The 23763-nt window shown below is 33.7% G+C and overlaps 2 protein-coding genes across 2 annotated transcripts; one reads left to right on the forward strand and one right to left on the reverse strand.

The window, feature by feature from the left end:
• Positions 1–10383: 10383 nt before the first annotated feature.
• LOC145598286 (E2F transcription factor-like E2FE) lies at positions 10384–13921 on the forward strand. The gene is made up of 11 exons (XM_081654619.1): positions 10384–10718; positions 10870–10937; positions 11031–11083; positions 11581–11658; positions 11768–11818; positions 11910–12003; positions 12170–12237; positions 12325–12397; positions 12484–12545; positions 12880–13273; positions 13360–13921. Exons 1-11 carry the CDS (start codon positions 10621–10623, stop codon positions 13446–13448), a joined length of 1128 nt encoding a protein of 375 aa, XP_081510745.1. The 5' UTR covers positions 10384–10620; the 3' UTR covers positions 13449–13921.
• Positions 13922–14544: 623 nt separating this feature from the next.
• Positions 14545–23001, reverse strand: LOC145597554 (uncharacterized). Its single transcript, XM_081653747.1, has 15 exons — positions 22624–23001; positions 21977–22074; positions 21758–21858; positions 21564–21642; positions 21361–21421; positions 21225–21271; positions 21012–21104; positions 20789–20879; positions 18093–18141; positions 16259–16375; positions 16001–16148; positions 15805–15897; positions 15645–15713; positions 14986–15028; positions 14545–14845 (listed from the first exon to the last, which is right to left on the reverse strand). Exons 1-15 carry the CDS (start codon positions 22679–22681, stop codon positions 14745–14747), a joined length of 1248 nt encoding a protein of 415 aa, XP_081509873.1. The 5' UTR covers positions 22682–23001; the 3' UTR covers positions 14545–14744.
• Positions 23002–23763: the final 762 nt, after the last annotated feature.

The following is a 23763-nucleotide window of genomic DNA, read 5'->3' on the forward strand; positions in this document are numbered from 1 at the left end:
TAAATAAATATATTATATATATATATAAAATAAATAAATAAATAAATAAATATATATATATATATATACATATATATATATATAATAAATAAATAAATATATATATATATATATATATACATATATATATATATATACATATATATATATGTATACATATATATATATATATACATATATATGTATCATTTTAAAATTAATGGTGTTTTAAAATGATATATATTCGAAGCTTAATACTTTACGAGATTTCTTGTGCATAAATAAGATGCTAAAATATAATGATAATATGCTCGAACCATATATTTCTAATTCAATCTGAATAACTATAATTGTATAACACTTTTTTCAAAGAGATTTAAATAATACCCATTATTGTGTTAAAATTTGCCAATATATCCTCTATTCCTCTCTATCTATGGGCGTGTTCGGCAAAATGTAGCTGTAGAGGTAGCTGTTAGCTGTGGGTGGCTGTTAGCTGTATATGTAGCTGTTAGCTGTCAACTAGCTGTTAGCTGTGAAAATTAATAATTTAGTATGAGTGTTTGGTAAACTAGCTGTGAACTGTAAAATTCTAAAAAAATAGAAGAAAATTCAACAGCTACCTAGCTTTTCACAAAAGTTAATAATGTTAACTTTTCACAAAAGCTACTTCAACCACTAAACTCTACCCCCACCACTACATTCCCAAACACTCATAATTTTTTCTATGTAGTGGTTTGAATAAGTCAAACCACTAAAAGCTACCTAAAAGCTACTCAAAAGCTAGTGTCGAACACGCCCTATATATATGTAGATAAACTAGGGTCCATATGGTTGAAATATTCGTGTAACAATGGAGAAATGTAGCATAGTCCAGACTATAATTGTTATATGCTCTTAAATGTACACATTTCAACCTTTTGAATTCTTAACATTTTCTAATTTGTTTGTTACTAATAAATAAGCATCCCTCTTATGTATCACTATAGATGAGATGAGTAAGCTAATTGCATTAATACCCATCATGTTATTTCTGATTATATATATATATATATATATATATATATATATATATATATATATATATATATATATATATATAAAGTTATATGTATTTGAAACTTATTAATGGTAGGTGTATTAAAATGATGTATTCGAAACTTAATACTTTACGAGATTTCTTGTGCTTAAATAAGATGCTAAAATATAATGATAATATGCTTGAACCATACATTTCTAATTCAATCTACATAACTATATTTGTATAACACTCTTTTCAGATTGATTTAAATAATATCCATATAATTATGTTAAAATTTGCCCATATATCTTCTCTACTATCTATATATGGATAAACTAGGGTCCATATAGTTGAAAAATTCGTGTAACAATGGTAAAAATGTAGCATAGTCCAGTCTATAATTGTTATATGCTCTTAAATGTACACAATCAACCTTTTGAATTCTTAACATTTTCTTATTTGTTTGTTACTAATAAATAAGCATCTTATGTATCACCTTAGATGAGATGCGTCAGATAATTGCATCAATAGTTATCATGTTATTTCTAATTTCATTACCTACTCCGATCCCTCCATCTCGCATTAGTCAGACCACTATTTTTCTTATAGATCGTGTGACTCGATCGTGTGAGATTACTTGTAACAAATTCATAAAAGAAAAGGGCCAATAAACTTATTTATTTCTATTGTTTTTATAACTTTTTACTCATTATTTTTATTGAAAACTCAAAAATCACTTACACCCCTCAAAAATCACGACAAAGTGGTAAACTTCCCACTATACATTATTATACTGTAATGAAATGATACCATAGTAACAACAAACTATGGAGTTACTAATAGTCTAACACACAATAATATACAGTAGAGTATATGAAAGTCAATTATTTAGCATAGAGCATATTGTATTATTTAGGACGAAGAAAATGACATTTGAAAAAGACAATATTAAGAGTGCAGGTTAATTAATGCAGTAAGGAATTGATATCAAAAAATAAATAAATAATAAATTTACTATGCAGTAGCCAGTAGGGAATGCATATATACTACAGTAATTAAGACTCTACTGCACAAGTTGCCACAATTATTACCTGGATTTATAGAAATTATAGGTTTTTGTTAGTGGACCAACTCAACCAAAAGCTTAAGCTTATGGTTGAGGCCCAAGAATATGTTTTATACTCTATCACGCCCCCTCACACGAGAGCCCGTTGGGCTAGAAGTGTGGATGCAGCATGGGCCCTCCTCATACCCTGCGCTTAATATTCCACTTGAAAGTGGGGGGTGGATGAGATTCGAACCCGTGACCTTTGTGTCACGATGGCTCCAATACCATGTTAGAGGACCATCTCAACCAAAAGTTTAAGCTGATGGTTGAGGCCCAGGAATATGTTTTATACTCTATCAGTTTTGAAAAAAGTTCACAAGAACATGCATATGGCTTCTTAGGGCAATTAATTTGATCAGTTTAACCTAGAATATATGTTAGTCCAAACAATTTTAGGCAGCCCATTAATACTTTAAGGTAGAAATAATAAAAGTGCACAACATTAATATTCTTATCTTTCTTTTAACATCAAATGTTCATAAAATATACTCCCAACGTACTTGGTATTAGGGTTGTACACCGGTCCAAAACCGGACCGGACCTGACCCGGACCTGAATGGATCGGGACCTGAATCCTTGATTTTCAAGGACCGGGGACCGGACCTGAATTAACAGGTCTGGTTCCAGTCCAGACCTGAAAATTCAGGTCCGGTCCGGGTTTGGACCTGAATAGACCTGATTATTACTCCCTCCGTCCCCAAATGATAGTCCCTTATGGCCTATTTTTAGTTCCAAATTGATAGTCTCATTTGCTTTTTTCAAGTACCATTAATATCAATTTTTTATCAAAATTTCCTCCAACTACAACAATATTTGTGCAAATTTAACTTTCCCATGTAAATTTTGTTTTTCAATGTACTTTTATTACTTTCTCTCTCTACTATTTTACATACCCAATGTAAATTTATCTTTTCAATGTAATTTTATTACTTTTATATAAGTTTCTTAATTCCCGTGATTTTTGCCCATAAGGGACTATCATTTGGGGACGGAGGAAGTATTTTTTTTGGATTTTTTTTAAATATTATGAAAGTGCTGACATGTTTAGACCTGTTATGGACCTATTTAGACCTGATTGGACCTGTTTAGACCTGTTTGGACCTGTTTATGGACCTATTTAGACTTATTAAATAAAAAAAAGTAGTTTTACCGGTTTCAGGTCCGGACCTGAAATTTCCGGGTTTTACCCGGACCGGGACCGGACCTGAATTTACAGGTCCAGATCAGGTCCGGTCCCAACAGGTCCGGTTCAGGTCGGTTTTCAGGTCCGGGCCAGTTTTTGTACACCCGTACTTGGTATATAGCTCAACAACATATAATGGGCATCAATTTATAGATTACTTTGACTTATTATAGATTACTGTGGCAACATCATTACTGTCAAATTAGAGTGAATAGATTTTCTGTATTTCGTATTAAGGTATTCACAAGTATATATACAACCTAACTAGATAAGGGCTCGTATCTTCGGCCCAAGTACACTAAATAGGCTTAACACCCCCCCTCAAGTTGGAGCATGCAAATCACAAATATCGATTTGATTTCCACCGCCCCTTAAGCCTAGTAAATTTATTTTTTATTTATTTTTTTATTATTGCAGCCTTAGCTTGCAGGTTCTAGTGTTATCGATTTGATTAACACCCCCCCTCAAGTTGGAGCATGCCATAAAGATCAAGGTTATGAAATTTTCTACTCTTTAATTAATATCGATCATATCTTCTACTTCAATTCTTTAATCAATACATCATACTAGCTAGTCTTACATTATTATAATTTGCACATGTAATCACGTAGGTTGTCAACTACAATGATATGTCGTTAAATCTGAACATTTCTATCAATAGAGTTGATTCAAACTCCATAATAATTTCCCAATCAAATTTCCCAAACTTCTCTCTAGAAACTCTCCTCCTTCTCTCTAGAAATCCTAGAGCTTATCTTTCCACCACCTAAAACTTTTGCTTGCCGGCGAAGGGTGGCTACACCCTTTGTGGTTGCTCTCGCCGGCGAGCTTTTCTCTTTTCTTTGTCTTTTTTTCTGTTTTTGGTTAATTTTGCATGGTAAGGGTTAGTCTTAGTTATGCAAGAGCAAGTCAGTTTATTTCTTGTTTTGGGTCAGCATTGGAGTAGGTGGGTTTGACGCCTTTGCAATTTTATCCCAATCGAAGCTTCAATCGCCTATTGGAATCAGTGATTGCGGTTTCCTCACAAGAGAACCATCACAACCTCGTTGCCGACATCAAAATCAAGTTATGGACCCTATTGACTATTGCAACCGTTTATACCGGTCACAATGTTAGAAAATTGCGACTACCTATACCGGTCGCAATGTTTGAAAATTACGACCGCATATACCGGTCGCAAATAAAATTCTTTACATTTGTTTACACCTGTTGTAGCCAACTTTGCAACAAATGTGGAAACAGCTGTTGAATATATACAAAACAGTCGCAATAATATTTGGGACCGCTTTCCTGTCATAATTTTCCTTTTTCCGCGACCAAGCAAATTATGACTGGCGGTGCTAGCGACTAGTAACGGTCGCAATTATTATTAGCGACCGTTTTTCGTGAAAACTTTTTTTCTTTTTAAGAAGACTAATTATATGATTCTATGTTTTAATCTTCTACAACAATTTTCTTTTAGGTACTAGTTTCTCACAAAATTTAAGTTTTATTAGGTAGTTTTGACCAAAAAAAACAATGACATGCAAATCGAGATATTTTATAACACGCAAAAACGGAAAATTTTTGGCCACTAAGAATCATGACCCTAGAAACCTTAACAGAACATTTTTGGCACGCAAATCAAAAATTAAAAATTTAATTTATCAGCTTCATTCGGCGAGAATGGTGGCCAGAAAACTCACTAAAGGTACGTTTTGCACACCCAAGTCATTAGTTTCTGGTGTTTTGGCTACTACGCAAAAAATAGGGTGCACATTGCACTTAAGAGATAGTTGAAAGTATTGAGGACAATTTTGCCATAATTTTATAGATTTTAATAGACAAAAAATAATCTATAAATTTACAAATTAACCAATAAATTTCAATAAATGAGCAAAATTTCAATATATATGCAAAAATAATTTTATAAATAGACCATCTGTAAAAAAATAATTGGTGAAAATGATTTAATTTAGTAAAAATAAGGTAAAGAGTACCTAGTCTAAAACATTTAAATCTTAAAAAATCAATAATTCTTCATGAATATTAATAGTACAATAATCTACATTGTGAAAGGAGTCGGTTTTAAATTATTATCAATTAAATAGGAAGGGAATTATTCTATTGATAGAATGTACTAATAACAAACCAAATTCATAATCATATGTACAAGGAGAATATATTTCTAGAAGAGGAAAACAATCATGTAATTATTAGAAAATCAACAATAATAACATAATCTGCAAGTATATAAGGAGTCCAAAAGTTTGGAGAGTTTTCTTACATAGCTTATTCTCTATGCTTTAATTAGGTACTAGTTTCTCACAAAATGTAGGTTTAATTGACAAAAAAAAAATGAATAACACGAAAATCGAGATATTTTATAACACGCAAAAACGAGTCATTTATGCTATTTATTTTCTTACTCCGAGCTCAATTTTGACCACTAAAAATCAAAATGACCCTAGAAACCTTAACGAAATTTTTTTGGCACGCAAATCAAAAAATAAAAATTGATTTACTAGCTTCGGAGAGAATGGTGGCCAAAAAACTCACTAAAGGTGCACTTTGCACACCTAAGTCATCAGTTTCTGGTGTTTTGGCTACTACGCAAAAAATAGGGTGCACGGTGCACTTAAGCAATAGTTGAAAGTGTTGAGGCCAATTTTGCCATTAATTTATAGATTTAATAGACAAAAAGTATTCTATAATTTTACTAATTAACCCATGAATTTCAATAAATGAGTTATATTTCAATATATATGCAAAAATAAGTATATAAATAGACCATCAGTATAAAAAAAAAATTAGTAAAAATGATTTAATTAATTTAGAAAAAATAAGGTGAAGAGTACGGGCCTGATCACATTTACTTAATTTCAGTTCAGTTCAGTCAGCTCTAATCAGTTCAGTTCAGCTCCAATCAGTTCAGTTCAGTTCAGCTTCTGATTTTCCTCTCTCATAAAATATTCATTTCAGCTCAGTTTAGTTCAGCTCTAATCAGTTCAGTTCAGTTCATTTCTAGTTTAGCTCAATTTAGTAAATGTGAACAGGCCCTACCTAGTCTTAATCATTTAAATCTTAAAAAATCAATAATTCTTCATGATTATTAAATAGTGCAATAATCTACATTGTGAAAGGAGCCAAATTTAAATTATCATCTATAAAATAGGAAGGAAATTATTCTATTTATAGATATACTAATAACAAACCAAATTCATAATCATATGTAAAAGTAAAATATATATCTAGAAGAGAAAAAGAATCATTTAATTATTAGAAAATCAACAATGGTATCATAATCTGCAAGTATATAAGGAGGCCAAAAGTTTGGAGAGTTTTCTCACATAGCTTATTCTCTATACTTAAATTATAAATTCAATCATTCATCTCCCTTCACTCTAAAAACAGGCAATAAGCTATAACAAATGGCTAGAATGACATTCTTCGCGTCCCTCATGGTAGTGCTACTAGTCATTTTGTCTTTCGGTAAGTGTTATTTTGTATTGATTAATCGATCTCCTTATTATGGATTAAAATTACGTATATATTCAAGTTTTATAAAATTTATTCAAGCAAGATTCTTTTTTTTTTTGTTAGTGACTTAACACCTCGATACAGTTTAATCATTGTTCTTAAAATAATTCATATGAAGTACTATCGAATTTATTAGTTAATCTTTTTTTATTATTGCAGGTTCTAGCGTTATGAGTTCAAGGCCTGACAAAGTGATCATTAACCAATGTCCAACTTGTGTACCCTTACATAAATGTACTATGAAATATTGTAAGGCTTTGTGTGGCGTTGATTACGATTGCTTACCCAATAAGGGGTGTTGTATTTAAATTGCACATGTGATTTTATGAAATAAACACATCGTGGTCGTGCAATGGGAATTGTAATGTACAATTTACAAATTATATAAGGGATGATTTTACATTATTAAATGAATCGTTATATATATCGTCATTATATTAAAATTAATAGTTGTTATTGTAGACACTTAATTATGCCTCCCCCACCCAAACTCGGTAATGAATGATGTCAATGACCTTCTACCGTTAATTGGTCAAGTTGCGCATTATTATTAAGGATTGCTAGAAATACTAGCCCATTTTAATAAATATCAATAATCCACCTAACTCAATCCATTTCTACCCCAAACATTCATTCAATCCTTTTTCCTAACCCAAATCCACAAACCATGATTGAATTTTCTCTTTTTTATGAGAAAAACACATTTTTTGGGCCTATAACTTTAATCCAAATCTTATGTGATCGAATAGGCCTTAAATAAGTGTTCTAATGATATATCATAAGCCCATTTACGATTCAAAATGAAAAAGAAGTGAACAAGACACTAAAACTCGGCCCAAAATAGATACTCTTGCACTTAAATGGTCATATCTTAAAATCTATTAAATCTTTTGACCTAATTCTACTTGGTTTGAAAATTATACTTAAAGATATTTTCAACGATATTATATGCCTTATTTAAAATTATTGATCAAAAGTTATGAAAGTTTTAAAAAATGCGCAAAATATGTCAAAGTATCGCGTCATGATACAAGGCATTGTGGCACTGTAAAACGCACTATAGCACGATACAAAGCATCATGGTACTGCACATAATTCTATGCTCAATCCCTTTTTCCGCCTTCTAGCCTAAATACGACCCTAATTCTACATTTTCGGATGACAAGCGAGGAGAACAGACTGAGTATGAAAGGAACACATCACCGTAAGACTAAAATAAAACATAATAATTCAACCCTTTAACCATCCCTATACCTATTCTAATCATTGTTTTTAAGCAATTATAAGTTCCTTTTCAATACTTGGAATACTACTTGTAGGGATTATTTCAAACATCAACTTTGAGCCTACTGTGATAATGTATTTAAGCATGGTGACGTCCAACGACAAGGAAGCTAGAGATAAAATAGTCGCCAACAAGTTTTAGGAACTTGTAAACCGTCCACGGGTGTGAAGGTTATACCCCATTCACGATCACATAGATCGCCAACTCCATAGTGGTCCGGAACCATGACTGGATATTTAGGGATGATGGTACGAATCCAACCTAAAAGAGATTGAACTCATCCTAAATGACCTCTACTTAATTCTTATGATATTCATGTGCACTTCTGATAAACATACATACATCAAAATATTCCTAAGCATATTTGATCTATGTTAGTTGATTATTAATGCACAAATAAATCTATTATTAGCAATCACTTGAGTCAAAATCATATTAGCCTATATCAAATTATTAATCATCTTATTAGGCATGATTTTAAGTACAAATTCCCTTTAAACCTGCAATAAAAAAGGGCGTGATCAAGCAATAGCAATAAATCATGAATGATCAAGCAATTATCACAACAACCATCATCATAATATATTATAACATAATTAGCAAGATCCTAGGCATGATAGATACCAAACGGATTAATAACAAATCCTAGCATGTCACTAATAATAAAGATTAAAGCTTTTATCCTAAACATGATATTAGAAAGCATAAAGACATCCTAACATGATACTAGAAATCATAAAAGCATCCTAACATCATACTAGGAGTTATAAAAACATCCTAACATGGTACTGAGAATCAATATAAGATTCTATATAAGCAAGATTTCTATATCAAATGAATAGTTAAGTAATCGAATCACTCATTTTGATGTCTCGTACCTCTTTCTATCAAAACAATACACACGTAAGTAAACTTCAAGAAAGATTAAACAAACAATAAAATAATAATTAAAATATGGATTTGGCACCAAACACTCAAAACTATCAACCTTTCACGTCGAGGTCTAAGGCTACTACGAGTTTGGATTGGAGTATTCAAATCTCGTGATGGAGGTATGGTGTTTGTTTAGGGAAAAGTATCGAGGGTGAGTGTTCTTGAACGTGTCGGTTTGTGTTTAGGCTAAGACTATGCTAGAAATCAAGAAAGAGAGAGAGAGAGAGAATTATAAGCTTTAGCTTAGGAAGGGATTCAGATGATGATTATTGGTGATCAAGCTTATTGATGATCAAGAAAGGGGGAAAACGACCTCTATTTATAGGAAAAAAAGGTTGAAAGATTAGAAAAAAGTCAGAATCCGACTCGGAGTAAAACTGCTTTCATCGTTGCGCGATGCTTATATCGTTGTGCGATGCTTATCTAGCGCCCGATGCTTATATCGTTGTGCGATATTAGCATCACAGTGCGATATTATCCCCCAGCAAAACTTGTAGAAGATAGAATCCGTACGAAATTCGACTGAGATAATTTTATCCGTAATCATTCTTTTCGGGAAAAAAGTACTCTGGTTGACTGAGATAATTTTATCCAAATAAGGTTTCAACTTGTTTGACATCACCTTTGAAAGAACATTACAACAACTAATGGGTCTAAATTCCGTCATATGTTTTGGATATTCACATTCCGGAATCAAGACTATACACGTTCTGTTAATTTCGGTCAAATCAATATTACCATGCCACCAATTTCAACAAAAGTAATCACATCAGAACCAACAATAATTCTGAAAAAAATAGGGCATGCATACCGTCGAGTCCGGGGCCTAAAAGGTGCATCTGAAAAGGGCTTTTTTTTTTTGACAAGACATTTGTCCATTAGCTTTCAAACAAAAAAAAAAGAAAAAGAAAATACTGTTCGTTATTTTTTTTTCTTTTTGTTTTTTTTTGAATATTGTTCGTTATTAATCCTTCATTAGTTAAATTATCCCTCCTTAAACATTCACGATTTGAAACAAAAGCGGGAAAAAAAAAAAAAAAAAAAAGAAGAGAAATCCCCCCAAAAAACCCCTCATGCTTTCTGCCAAACAGCCACGTGATCACATAATCATTAATAAACAAATTCACTAAACAACCATAATTAAAAAATTTACCCCACTCATCAAAATGACCAACATACCCTCCTCAAAACCCCACTCCTAAATACACCAAAATTAATTCGTAGGGGTAAATATGTCATTCTGACCAAAAACCCATAAATTGAGCGCCGTAGCCGCAACAACGTAAATTCAAATTCCCGCTTATTTTGAAGTTTCAAAATCACCACCCTAAATAAATTTAACCCAAAAATCACTGTTTTTCTAATCACCTCCTTTTTTCTTCTTTCTTGTTTCTTCCCCAAATTTCCTACTTTCCTCTTCGCCCCCGCCAATCCCTAATTTCAACGGTCCTTTGAATCTTCACTTTATCTCCCATCTTTTTCTGGGTTGCTACAATTTTTCTTCAATTTTTCTGGGTTGTTGTTTGATTTTTCTGGGTCTGTTTTATTTGTTTCGGTGAAGGGAGGAGAGAGAAAGTTTCGAAGTGTCTTTAATGGCGACCTCACCACCTTCATCTGCCCCAGAAGGTTCTGGATCTAGGCACCATACTTACAGTAGGAAGCAGAAATCTTTGGGTCTTTTGTGTTCCAAGTAATTTGTCTCTCTTCAATATATATATATTTTTTTTTTCAATTTGTTTCCTGGGTTTTTATTTTTTAATTATATATTTTTTTTTTCAAAGTAGGATTTTGAATTTGAATCGATTTTCTTCTTTGTAATTTTGGGTGTGCTTAATTCTCAGTTTTTTGAGCTTGTACAATCGAGACGGGGTTGAATCTATTGGACTGGATGATGCTGCCAATAAATTAGGTATACCAGATCTGACCTTTTTTTTTTTTGGGTGAATTTTATTTATTTTTCTCGAATATTAATTGAGTTGTAATTTTTGTTGGGATTTTGCAGGAGTTGAGAGACGACGGATCTATGATATTGTCAATGTTTTGGAAAGTGTTGGGGTAATATTGATTTCCTCTACCTCGTACTATTTATTAATTTAATTTGTTTTACTATTTATTATTCCGTAATTTAATTTGTTTTTGTTAATATAACTTTTATTCAATTAGTTTGCATATTTATGTTGCATAAAAAATTGAGTTTTTGCATATTATACGATCCTTTTGGTCTCTATAACGATTTTCATTAGTAAACCTCGGCCAAATTGACATCAAGAACAACCGTATACTAGTTTATATATGTCTATATAGACAAAAATTAGGATATCACAACTTGGCGAGGTCCCTAAAATCAATTAGGCTAGTTGGCATTCAATTTTAGATTGTCATGTGGCTGAGATTTTGTTCTTAAACAATGTGGTTTTTTTATTAAGTGGTAATGTTAGTTCAATAAAAAAAATAAAGATAAAATCTTTTCGTTCTTTGATAAGAAGTTGAGGATTACTCATCTTGAGTTTGTGTTTACCTTGTAATAAAGGTTGGAGTGTGATTGGGTGTAGGTGTTAGCAAGGAAGGCAAAAAATCAGTATACATGGAAGGGCTTTAAAGGAATTCCTAAAGCTCTTGCCGCGCTTAAGGTAACAAAAACCTGACATTTAATTCAAATTATGATCTTTTAACACTTAAAAAAGGTGCGTAATGTTTGAAGCTTAATGAATTTTTTTCTCTTGTATTTGTAATCATTAGGAAGAAGGTTTGAGGGACAATTTTGGCTCTAGTGGAAGTGGCAAAATGAAGGTGAGTTTCAGTTATTTTGGGACTTGATATTTATTAGGTGAGTCCATTGGTGTTCAAAACAAATGACTAATTATCGTAATTTGTCTTGTAGTTTCATGTTTTTGATGACGATGAGGATACAAATTCTAATCCTGATACTATAAGTCAGCCAGAAGCACCAAACAACAATGCTAATTCAAAGCCTGGTAACTTCTTCGCTTTATGCTGTAATCTTGCATTTAATGGTTCATGTGTTGTTCTTTATGCTTCTTATTTAGGTATTATGGGATTTCCATGATACTTTGTGAATAGAGATTGATGTTTCATAGTTAAGTAGTGAGTATTAATATCATTTGTTTGATAATTTCGCAGACAATAGAAGGGAGAAGTCATTGGGGCTTTTGACACAGAACTTTGTCAAGCTGTTCATATGCTCTAATGTATGAATAACTGCAGAACTCATATTCTTGTACCTTATTAATTTCCCTCTTACCTCTAAACTTATTTGTGATGGTTTTAATTTTTAGGTTGATCTTATCTCGTTGGATGAAGCTGCAAAGATCTTGCTAGGTGATGGTCACAACAGTACAGTAATGCGAAGTAGGGTTTTCTATTCCACTCTCTTTAGTTTTGTGGTTACTCTTAACATTATCAGTATCTAATTCTTCCTTCATAAGATAATGCAGCCAAAGTCAGACGGTTGTATGATATTGCCAACGTGTTGTCCTCCATGCAACTAATTGAAAAGGTAAGAACATTAATACTACATTTGCAAATATAGTCTTTAAGACTCATACCATGCTCATATTAGGTGTTTACATAATTATCTCTACTGTGCAAATAGATGTATAGTTGCTACTTGGAAAATGTATTATTGTTATATTGAGAAAATCCTATTGTGAGTTTGTTATAGTTGGAAGTCAGTGAAATGCTAGACATTAGACCTACATTGTCTGTATCTTATTCATGATAGTTTGAGTCAGGTTCTGGACCTTTTGGTTAAAAATCATTAGAGAGCTTATCATTCATGTGTTTTTAAAGCAAATTTTACATACTGAAGTATTTTGTTGAATGATAACCAGACTCATCAAACAGAGACCCGAAAGCCAGCCTTCAGGTGGTTGGGCTTAAATGAAAGGAGGGAGAATACTATATGTAGTGTGCCTATGTCGACTGAGACTAAGAAAAGGGCATTTGGAACTGATGTTACAAACATCAGTTTCAAAAGGAGCAAGGTTGATTTTTCAGCTAACGAGGAAGGAAAGCAGCTCAAGCTGCAGGTAAAAACAGAAAAGGTTGAAAGCGAGTTTCATACAAACCCTGCTGAGCAGAATGCAAGACCAAGAAGCTACCAATATGGTCCATTTGCTCCGGTCACCGTGGCTAAAGCAGGTGTTGCTGATCAGAATGACACTAAGCGTGTCCACGATTTGGAAAGTCTTGCCTCTGTTTATCGCCCTCAGTATCACAATCAAGGTACAATGTAAACTCGTTTTTTGATTCTGTTTGTACATTTGGATTTTTTCATGCCTCTAACAAGTATATTGCCTATAAATTTGTAGCTTTGAGAGATCTGTTTGACCATTATACGGAAGCATGGAGATCTTGGTACTCAGAAGTAGCTGGGAAATCACTTGAGCAGGTTTCCTGATACATTTAACCAACAATGGCCATTCTTAGAGCTTGAATCACAACAGAAGGAGTTTGCTTGTTATCTACACATTCGGAAGTCCAACACAAAATAGCAGATGGCTCAGATGCATTTTCTGAATGCACCAAATCACCATGCCTAATTTAGGGAGAGCTTGCACATCCCTCGTCTGTTTCTTCACGGGACAAACAAGGGCAAAGCTAAAAATTGTAAGGATTGGGAAGAAACTCAACATTGTAAATGGATTTGTTGTCAAATTCCCATGAGGTTATTTGAGTGGATTAATGATATGCACCTTCATGAGCCATCCAATGCGTCCTTGCTAACTAGGAATTGCTCTTTCAACACCAAAGAATAGCGCTATTTCCAGTATGCAGGAAAGTGTCCTAGTAGTATTGAGGGTTTTTCTTAGTACAATTGTGTAGAACTATATAACTCATTGAAAAGAAATTTGACAAGATAATTGCAATGGATTATTTGTGCTGCCTTTATATGCTGAAATTTATCCACTGAACATTCAACTTTTGCATAACTGAGAATCTGAAATAACAAACACCTTTAACATGTGAATGAATGCATTTGCTCACTTGAAATAATCTTAATTTGTTTAAATTTCTCAATTTATCACAGCTTGAATTAATTATGAAAAATCGTATGGAATAATGGAATCAAAGGTTGGCTTCATGGTCACTCGAGCTTAAAAGTTTCGATTGTTGTAGACAAGTACGAAGTAACAAGTTATCCAGGTTCAGAGCGTCAGACATACCATTCAAGGGAAAGCGTTCCAAATATAAGAGCTTGATGACTAAATGTCTCGAATACAACTGGAAGGGCAAGGAGATTTCCTTGGTTAATAACCTGAAACTACCAATACATGATAGTGTGATACCTAATACAGTAATACAGAGTACTTTTTCCGTTCTCAATTAATTGCTACATACCTCCTCTGTTCTTGCTACATACCTCCTCTGTTCTTTATAACTTGATATGTTTCTTTTAATGACGTATTAATCACTGTATTTTGCTGAAATTACCCCTACTAATATGACATTGTTAACAATTAATAAATTTAAACAGATAAAGCTATACACAAATATTAGAGGAGACAGGTAAACTTTTATTGAGTCAAAATTATTCTCTTTGGAAAAACATATACAATTATGCATAACGTACAAAATGATGAAGATTGTCAGTAATTCAGTATAAGATCTATGAAATTGATACATTGGGAAGAAACAGTACTAATAAGTTGACAAAAAAAGGTGTTCATGACTTCATGGAGGTATCGGCATTTGGCTACAGTATGATTTCCTCCTGGACACTAACATTAAGAGTCTTGTTTGGAAGCACAATGCTCTTGATCACCACCACTTCATCTTCTACATTTACAGATTCCCCTGCATTATAAAAAAAATAAATAAATAAAAATAAATAAATAAAAAAAAATAATAAAAAAAAACACCAAGCAATCAGGGCAAGGAAAAAAAACCCGGAAGAGACATGAAACAACACATTCTATACGAGCAAGTAAAAGTACCAAGAATTGTGATTCCAAGTTTCGCATTGTATTCTCCTTCAGCCTGTTAAGAATCATCAAATAACATCAGAAATCTTAAAAGCCCTACAAAAGTACAAACAGGATAGATATAGCCTGCAACTCGAAACTAAAGAGTTTATAATCCTCATAGACTCATGGTTGTTGAGTATTGGATGACTGCTCATTAAACTTATACCCGAGCTAAAATATATTTTGATTTTGTTTCTTAGTGTAAAAACTGTAACAAAGCAAACACCCTTTTAGGTTACAAGTTTACAACATTCTTAATTCCAAGTTTTTTCAACATTCTAACAAGTATTGCGTAAGATCTTAGCCATTAATTGCATGTCAAAATATATAATATGAAAATACAATAGTTAATAGAAATTTGAGCCTGCGCACAAGCCTTTCAAGTTGAGCCTTATGTTTGCTCAGCTTGTAAATACTTAGACCACGCTTGAGTAGCTTGCAAGCTAGCTAAGGTACTCATCACCCCTAGTTGAATTACAATTTAGAAAGTTATATTGATATGAATTTAATTTCAGTACGAGGATTTATATGGATTGGTTTTTGCATATACCAGAAGCTGATATTCAAAAGAAAACATTGGTATATTCCAAGCAATGTAACATTTGAAGCAACATAATATAAATGCTTACCTGAACTCGAGACCATTTTCCAATTGTTGATTTCCACCCAACAATTGAATGGATAACAACTGCATTGTCCTGGAATATCAATCACAATTATTTACAGGTCAATAACTTTTTCACAGAATTACATGCACATTTCAAATTCTTTCAACATTTTAATTATCACCTTGATTTCAACATCATCTAGAACAATACAGTTGATGAGCCTCGCACCAGCTCCTACACGAGCATTTGCAGAGATTGAAACATTTGGACCAATCTGTTGTCATTCAGGAGAATTCGTGTATAGAGAATTCAGAAAGTAGCACCATAGCAAGTTCTTGTATCAGATTACTCATCGAAACAAAGAGCATTAATTATACCTTTGCTGTGGGATGTATTTTAGCTGAGGGATGAATGTATACATCGCCAATTATGGTTGCACTCTTTGTTCCATCACCACTTGACAAAAGATGTGGGGAGGTCACTCGAAATTGGTGCAGATAGAGACCAGAACATTTCAGAGACATTCTGCAAAAATTGATAATTGATGATGGCAGGAAGAAATGATACTCAACAAGTTTCCACCAAAAAAAAAAAAAAAAACTTAACAAGCTGATATTTATATTAATCCACCTTACCCAGGGGTTTTGATTTGCTCCCAGAAGTCCATGGTCTCATATGTATACAATTTTTTCTTTCCAGCCAGCGGTGTTAAAATATCTTGGTCCAGCCTCACAAAATCTGAGGGCAGACTCCTGTGAAAGAAACAGGAAGGTCTATTTAGTCCAGCAATTTTTGTAAAATTGACGATCAATTACATGCAAAATAAACGTCCAAGTACCCTAATAGCTACATAGGGTTATATAAGAATACATGCACCTACCAAAAAATTAGTCTTATCTAACACAACTAAGGTAAACATCGGCATTATTCCAATACAGGAGCCGGCCTTGGGTGGGGTGGGACGTGGAAGTATCCTTAGCCCTTCACCATCATGGTAATAAAGAAACTTTTTTAGTAATTGTCCCTTGATCTGACAAGCGCTGAACATATGCTACTTCACAATAATAAGATGTAAGGGTAGTTTAATGCACCATGGCTATAAGAGCATTATTCCTAAATCCTAATTCCCTTAAAATAAAAAAAAGACCATATTCTACTTCACAAGAATAAGAAATTAAGAAGCGTGGGTATTTAATGCACCGTTTAAATTTGATCGTAAGTCCATTAATATCCAAAACTCACAATACAATGTATCCCTGACTCCATTGAAAATGACAATCAGACAAATAAGAATTCAACTTTATAGTACTTCTCTAAAATACCATGTTGAATTCATTCATATCCTCTATCACATTTACGTAAAGAGTGAAACATATATGCAAATCTAACCTTATACTACTATTTCAGAAAAAAGGGGAATTATTTTCGATATAATATGACTTTTTTCTTCTTTATAAAGAAGATAATAGAAACTACATTCTCCACATGAGCTTACAAATTTTACCCTCAATCAGCAAACTTATGCTATAACCAGAAAACAATTTGACCTTTAAAACAAGACTTTAGATTTCAGCTGAATTGACCCATTCTCCAAATAGTGATATTTAAGGTTTTACGGATGATAGATTAAGAAAATTTGGAGTTACAAATTTTAAAAGATAACTTTCAATTTCTGATTAAGTTTGAAATTAATATAGGTTAATAAATTAGAAAACTTGCCTATACAATGGTCAATAAGATTATCAAATTGCTTCATTTATACCTATCTTTTTTCTAATCTTTGGCACCCAGCTCCTTAAGCCTACATACAATCAATCAAAACCTTAATTCCATTAGTGGGGTTGGCTCCATGAACCAAATGTGATTATTCCGTATAGTCATCCACAAAAATCTTCCTCCTCCAACCCTTAAGATCAAATACCTCATTCTCATGCAAATCCATATGCTCCATATCCTACCTAACTCCTTCCAAGCAAGTCATTTTCGGTCTCTCTCTCCCTCATTTAACCTACAAGTGGAACAAAAGTATACTTGCTGGAACAGATAACCAAAGCAGAGTTATGCTTCCTTAACTGTGCGTAGATGTAGAGCTTCGATACAAACTAAAGCAGACAGCATCAATAAAGTATAACACAATTGTTCAGTTGCCTGTAGCACAACAGAGGACCAACGTCAAGCCATGGACATTTACTTAAAGCTACATACATGGAGCTCTGGACTTTAGTCTCCATCCCAATTCCAAATATCTTAAGGATAGCAGTTTAAGAAGCCCCAAGTAGGCAGTGACAGAGTTTGTCAAAGACCCATGTCTGTGTATTGGCATCAGTTTAAGACAGCAAATGTAGTATTATAAAGAACACAAAGCAATGATCGTGGTGGATGGTGACAGAAGACGTGCTCTGATAGCTGCTAGTCTGCTACACGTCATCATAAGCTAAAACAAGTTATAGAAATGGAGAAAAACATTACTTTGTCGCAGATTGAAGTGCTTCAAAGCTGGATACACGTCTCATATTGGCTGCAGGGAAAAGATCAGAATCAAATGCTAGTAAATTTAATTAATATCAGAATACTGACAAGATTATTCAATGACATAACTAGCCATCATTTCCACAAAGAAAAGGAACACATATCGGTTTATTAGACAAACACTACAAGTTTTCCAGTCCTATAAAAATTGAATGCCTTGTGAATTGGGTTAGGAAAGAAGACCATAGGCACTAAGATGAAAATAAAATATCATATATCCTTTTTTCAACATTTGCATATTTCTAAACATTGCCTTTGCTTATGTCACATTAGTCACCCTGTTAAAATATTTCTTTTACAAAATTCTACTAGTGCTAATTGACAAAACAAGAATTCAAAGAGACAGAAAAGTTTCACCACAAGAAATGTAATGAAAATCTGGATGTACAAGTAAATTATTTGCAGCTTTTTATTAATGGTTACTTGTTCTAAATTTGATGGAATGACTGAATGACATACTAAACAGCATTACACTCTGCAGGTGATTAAACTCATTTAAGGCACCACTTTAGAAATTATAACACTAACACTTTGTTTGGATAGAAAGAAATTGAAGGAAAAGAAGAGAAGAGAAAGGGAGACAAATTCTCTTGTTTGGGTAAAAGATTGGGGGAAGGAAGTGGAAGGAGAGGGAGAGATCCATTTTCCCTTTCTCTTCAATAAGCATAATCCTTCCGAATTTGGAGAGATTTGGAGAGAAAATGGAACTCACCTCCCCCTCCCTTTCTTTTCCCTCCCCTTCCTCCTTTTTCCCTCCCCTTCCTTTCCTTCCTTCTTTGCTATCCAAACAAAGCGTAAAGCTTCCCACATCCAAAGAATCTTCTATAGTCTCCATCCATCTTCCATATTGGCAGATTTATACTTGAAATGAGAGCAAGGGCATCCTCCTATTGAGAAGGCTGTAAGGATCATGCCTTTTGAGAATTTTTTTGCTCTTCATGAGATAATAACATCTTGGAGAAACCTTATGGGTTGTTGAAGTGCACACTGGTCAGTTTTTATGATCAATTGATAATCAGACCAAGGTTTTTTTTCAAAGTAAAGCCAAGGAGACACATTTCTAACATGGATAAACTCAACCTCAGACTGAGCATGGAGGATGTTGTCGTTCTCTCCCTACTAGCCTCCTTGATCCCTGTTGGGTCTATGACATATTATTGGGAGCCATATGGTGAATAGATTATACTGGACCCAAATTATTCCTAGATCCTACTAGACCCCACTTTGAAACCTATAATTATGTGCAACTTTGGGGTATTGCACATAATAATTAACTGAGCCCAAGAACCATCCGTACAACTTCTCTGGTCCCTAGCTTTCTCTACGAAACAATGTTATCAGCCTTACAAACCTTCTCCGCGCATTTGATGGCTACAACTCATATCATTGCAAAATATTCTCTCCTCACCAACTGGAATTTGTTTACTTGACATCTTAAGTACTTTTTCTTTATCTTGTATCCCCCAACATGCGACTTCTCAACTGTTTATACTCTACCCTGAGAGCTCCTTAATAGATAAAGCCATTGAGGTTGTGGTAGAATCTTCTGTCAGCCCTTATTTAGTGGAGGGGTTCTCTGTTCTTCCCTATGTTTGCTTCTAGGTCTACTTAATCTACACTATGATTTAATCAAAAGAGAAGACCTATTGCCTTACCTTGCAAGTGGAGATGACCCAAAATTTAAATTGTTGACTTATATTTGATTGACAAACACTTCCCCAGTAATCTATGAATTTAGCACTTTAAATCTTTGAGAACCACCCCTACCTGGCAAGCCAGCACCTAAAACAAAACAGGAAAGAGAAGAAGATGACCATGTTTTGGCCACTGATCTAAACCTATATGTGATAGGATAGAAGAAGAGGTAGAGGTAAACAACGAGGTTGCAGCTCTATAGGTTGAGGCATTCATGTTTCAAATCTACACCATCAATAACAACCTTTCACTGGAAATGCTCCTAATGAGCAAAACCAAATTAGTCATTCTTATGCACTAATAATTCCTTTTAGTAGAGCAATCAAAATTATACTACCACCACATTCAGGTTGTTTATGGCACAGTAAAAAAATTCCCATATATGATTCTGCATCATGGAGATTATGAGCTGATTCTAATATCAATTATATCACATAGTTGTTACAGAATTATAAGCTATTCCATAAGACCTTTCAATTTATAGGAGTCCCTGTTGCCATAATTCTCCCTTGTTTCTACAATCTAAAACTCCATAAGGAAAATTTCAAACTCTTTACAACTCTAAACTTAGGCTTTAAATTGAATAACTAAACTGCCAAGTTCAAGCAACTAAACTGAAAAAAAATGGAAAAAAAGGACTTTTTTACTTCATATTACATGACATACATATAACTACATGAACATAAGTTTATTGCACATCACATATAAGAGAACGGTTCAATCATCTTCAAATGTACATGCATGTGCATTTTGCACATGACACAAGCAATTATACTTAAGATTTGGAGACTATTAAATCAATATAGATGATCACATATCATTTTGCAGGAATTCTGGTGTAGCTCGTGTTAGTGCCTTATTGGTGACAACTTAGTAAAGAAGTGCAATAATGTAAAACCCCTGGGACATGCCCGGAATAATAGAAATTGTGGGTGAATTACCTGAATCTTTCCGGTGTCTTGAAACATCTTGGATGGCTGCAAATACGTCTGGTGTAAAAACATAGACCCCACAGTTTATTCTATCACTAACCTACATGATACAAGCATAACATATTCAAGTACAAATAAAAGGAGATGCAAAGATGTTACTGCTTCATGATGTCAAGCTGGATCAAGTTAAAAGTAAAGATACAAAAAACAAAGCTCTGGACATTGCACATACAAAAGTTTCAGGCCTCTCGGTGTAATGCAAAACCTCATTGGTGACAGGATCAGCAACTAATTCACCAAACTGGCTGGCAGACTCTGCAGAAACCTGTCAAGAGCACCTAACGAAAATTCAACATACTGAAGCACTAATTATATAATGCGTGCAAGAAATATTCCCAAACAGGAAAGATGCACCATCTATGAGTCACAAAGAGAGCTGACTAACCTTGCTGACCAATATAGTCCCCATTCCTCCATATTTTTTGTGAGCCTCTGAATATCATAAAGTAAATGGACTTACAAATTTTGAATACCCATGAGGAAAAGTTATGATAAGATAGACTGTGACATAAGTAAATTACCAAGCATTTCCGGCAATGGAAAACTACAGCAAACATCACAATTCAACAAGAATATTTGCGACTGCAGGACAAAGAAGAAAAGCAGCCACATTGTCAGCTCCACAAGTTCAACATACAACTCAAATTACACATTTACACATATCAACAGCCATCAAGTAAATCTAATCATCTATAATCATAAAAAGTAATATGGAGAGCTTAACCGGACTGTCTTCCATGATTATATCCCTGAAATTATACAGGCATCCAGCAGAACCATGAGGCTTGTCTTCCTTCAAGTATCTGAATCACATTGACAAAAATGTTCCAAAAGTTACAATAATGATTTTATATTAGGCTTCAAATTTCAACAAGACCAAAAATCCAACAGACTTGTAAGTGCTAAGGAAGTGTTCACCTGACAGGAACTTTCAACTCATTAGAAATTGAAGATACATATAACGCAAATTCCCGCTCTTCATAGAAACCAACCAAGTAAATTTGTGCTAGGTTAGGAATCTGCCAAGTGCCAACAAATTATAATTGAATTGAAATTTTGAGTAATGCATATTACAAAATCATCCCCAGAAAAAAAAAAATAAGAAACTAAAATATCCAAATTGGTGAAAGAAATTACCCTTTTACAAGCTGAAATTGGATGATGAACCATAGGCTGTCCAGCTAAAGGAAAGAGAGGTTTTGGAATATTCAGAGATAAAGGCCTGAATCGAGTACCTGCCCAAAAATAACTACAATTTTATCAAATCATGCACATCAAAATCTACAAATTAGTAATGGGTTCATTCAATTCTGCACAAATTAAAACTAAAGAAAAAAATATACAATTTTATCAGATTATGCCACAAAATTCAATCAAAATCAACAAAATGGTAATAGACAAATGGGATCATTCAATTCTATACAAATTAGAATAATAAATTACAATTTATCAGATTATACCACAAAATTCAATCAAAATCAACAAATTAGTAATGGCCTAATGGGTTCATTCCATTCTACACAAATCAGAATAATAAATTACAACTACTAAAGTCAATCAAAATCAACAAATAGTAATGGCCTAATAGGTCTGTTCAATTCTGCACAAATTAGAATAAAAAACTACCATTCATCAAAACATGCCACAAAATTCAATCAAAGTCTATAAATTGGTAAATGGGTTCATTCAATTTCAATTCAACATAAACTGAAATCATGATATTAACACACAATTGAATTAAAACCCAGAATCAGAATAATAATGGGGAATTGCCAATTGCATACCTTTAGTGGGTCCACCCACCATGATCACAGCTACAACTTTGTCATCTGAGCTCCCCATTGTTAAAATCAAACAACACCCACAAAAATTCAACAATAAAGGACCTAAATTAGCATGGAAAGAAGTGATTTTTAATGGTAGCAATTGAAGATTTGAAGCGCTGAAACAGTGAGTTAGAGTACGATGTAAGAGTGAGTGAGTGAAGAATGAAGATAATGGAGATCTATATTGTATAAGATACGAGGTGGTTGATTAATTTACACTCAAAGAGAGAGATTGATGAGCTGGAGGAAGGTAGGTTGTTGGTAATTTAACGTTTATTTTTTTGCATTGTTTTGAAGTTTGGACATTTCTTGTGAATCCAAACGATTTCCACCGTCACACTTTATGTTTGATTCAGGCGGATATACTGGATCCGCAAATTGTACCATGCATCTAAGTAAGACTCGAGCACATAGAATCGTGCTCTCCAAATTGGAACCACAACATGTCAAATGTAAGCACGTGGTGCTGGACCATTGGTATCGTAGTGCGTGTATTACATGAATGAAAATAATAAGTGTATGTTTACTTTAAAGTTTACTTACTCATTTTTTTACAATTACTATACCAATATAGAGTAAGATTTAAATTAGCTTACGTTATAAGACAGTAAGACTATTTATACTTTTAGATATCATATTGGTAATATTTTACTCACATGAGATCTAAAGGTACCAATAGATTTGTCATTGTCATTGATAATGTGAGTGATGGTGTAGACTTCCTCAACATTAATGTGTTGTTGCAAGTATGGGTGCATCATGTAGAGCTGGGCATGGGCCGGGTCAGCACGCGGGCGGCCCGGGCACGGCCCGAGGATGGCCCGGCCCGGCACGGCCCGCTGAGTGGCCCGGCCCGGCACGAGCCCGTGAAAATGGCCCGCCGGCACGGCCCGCAGCACGGCCCGTGGGTAACGGCTAGTTGGCAGCAGCTCTATTTCCCTCCAACGGCTATAAACGGCTCTATTTTCACCTATAAATACCACCCTCAACTTCCAATTCTTTCCACAACGGCATGGAATATGTTATATTGTTATTTAATTTTTGTCTAATACTTATATAGTTATATGAATAATATGATATATAGTAAATTATGAATGA

This window comes from Chenopodium album, chromosome 20, assembly GCF_948465745.1.
Source record: "Chenopodium album chromosome 20, dcCheAlbu1.1, whole genome shotgun sequence".
Classification (NCBI taxonomy): Eukaryota; Viridiplantae; Streptophyta; class Magnoliopsida; order Caryophyllales; family Amaranthaceae; genus Chenopodium; species Chenopodium album.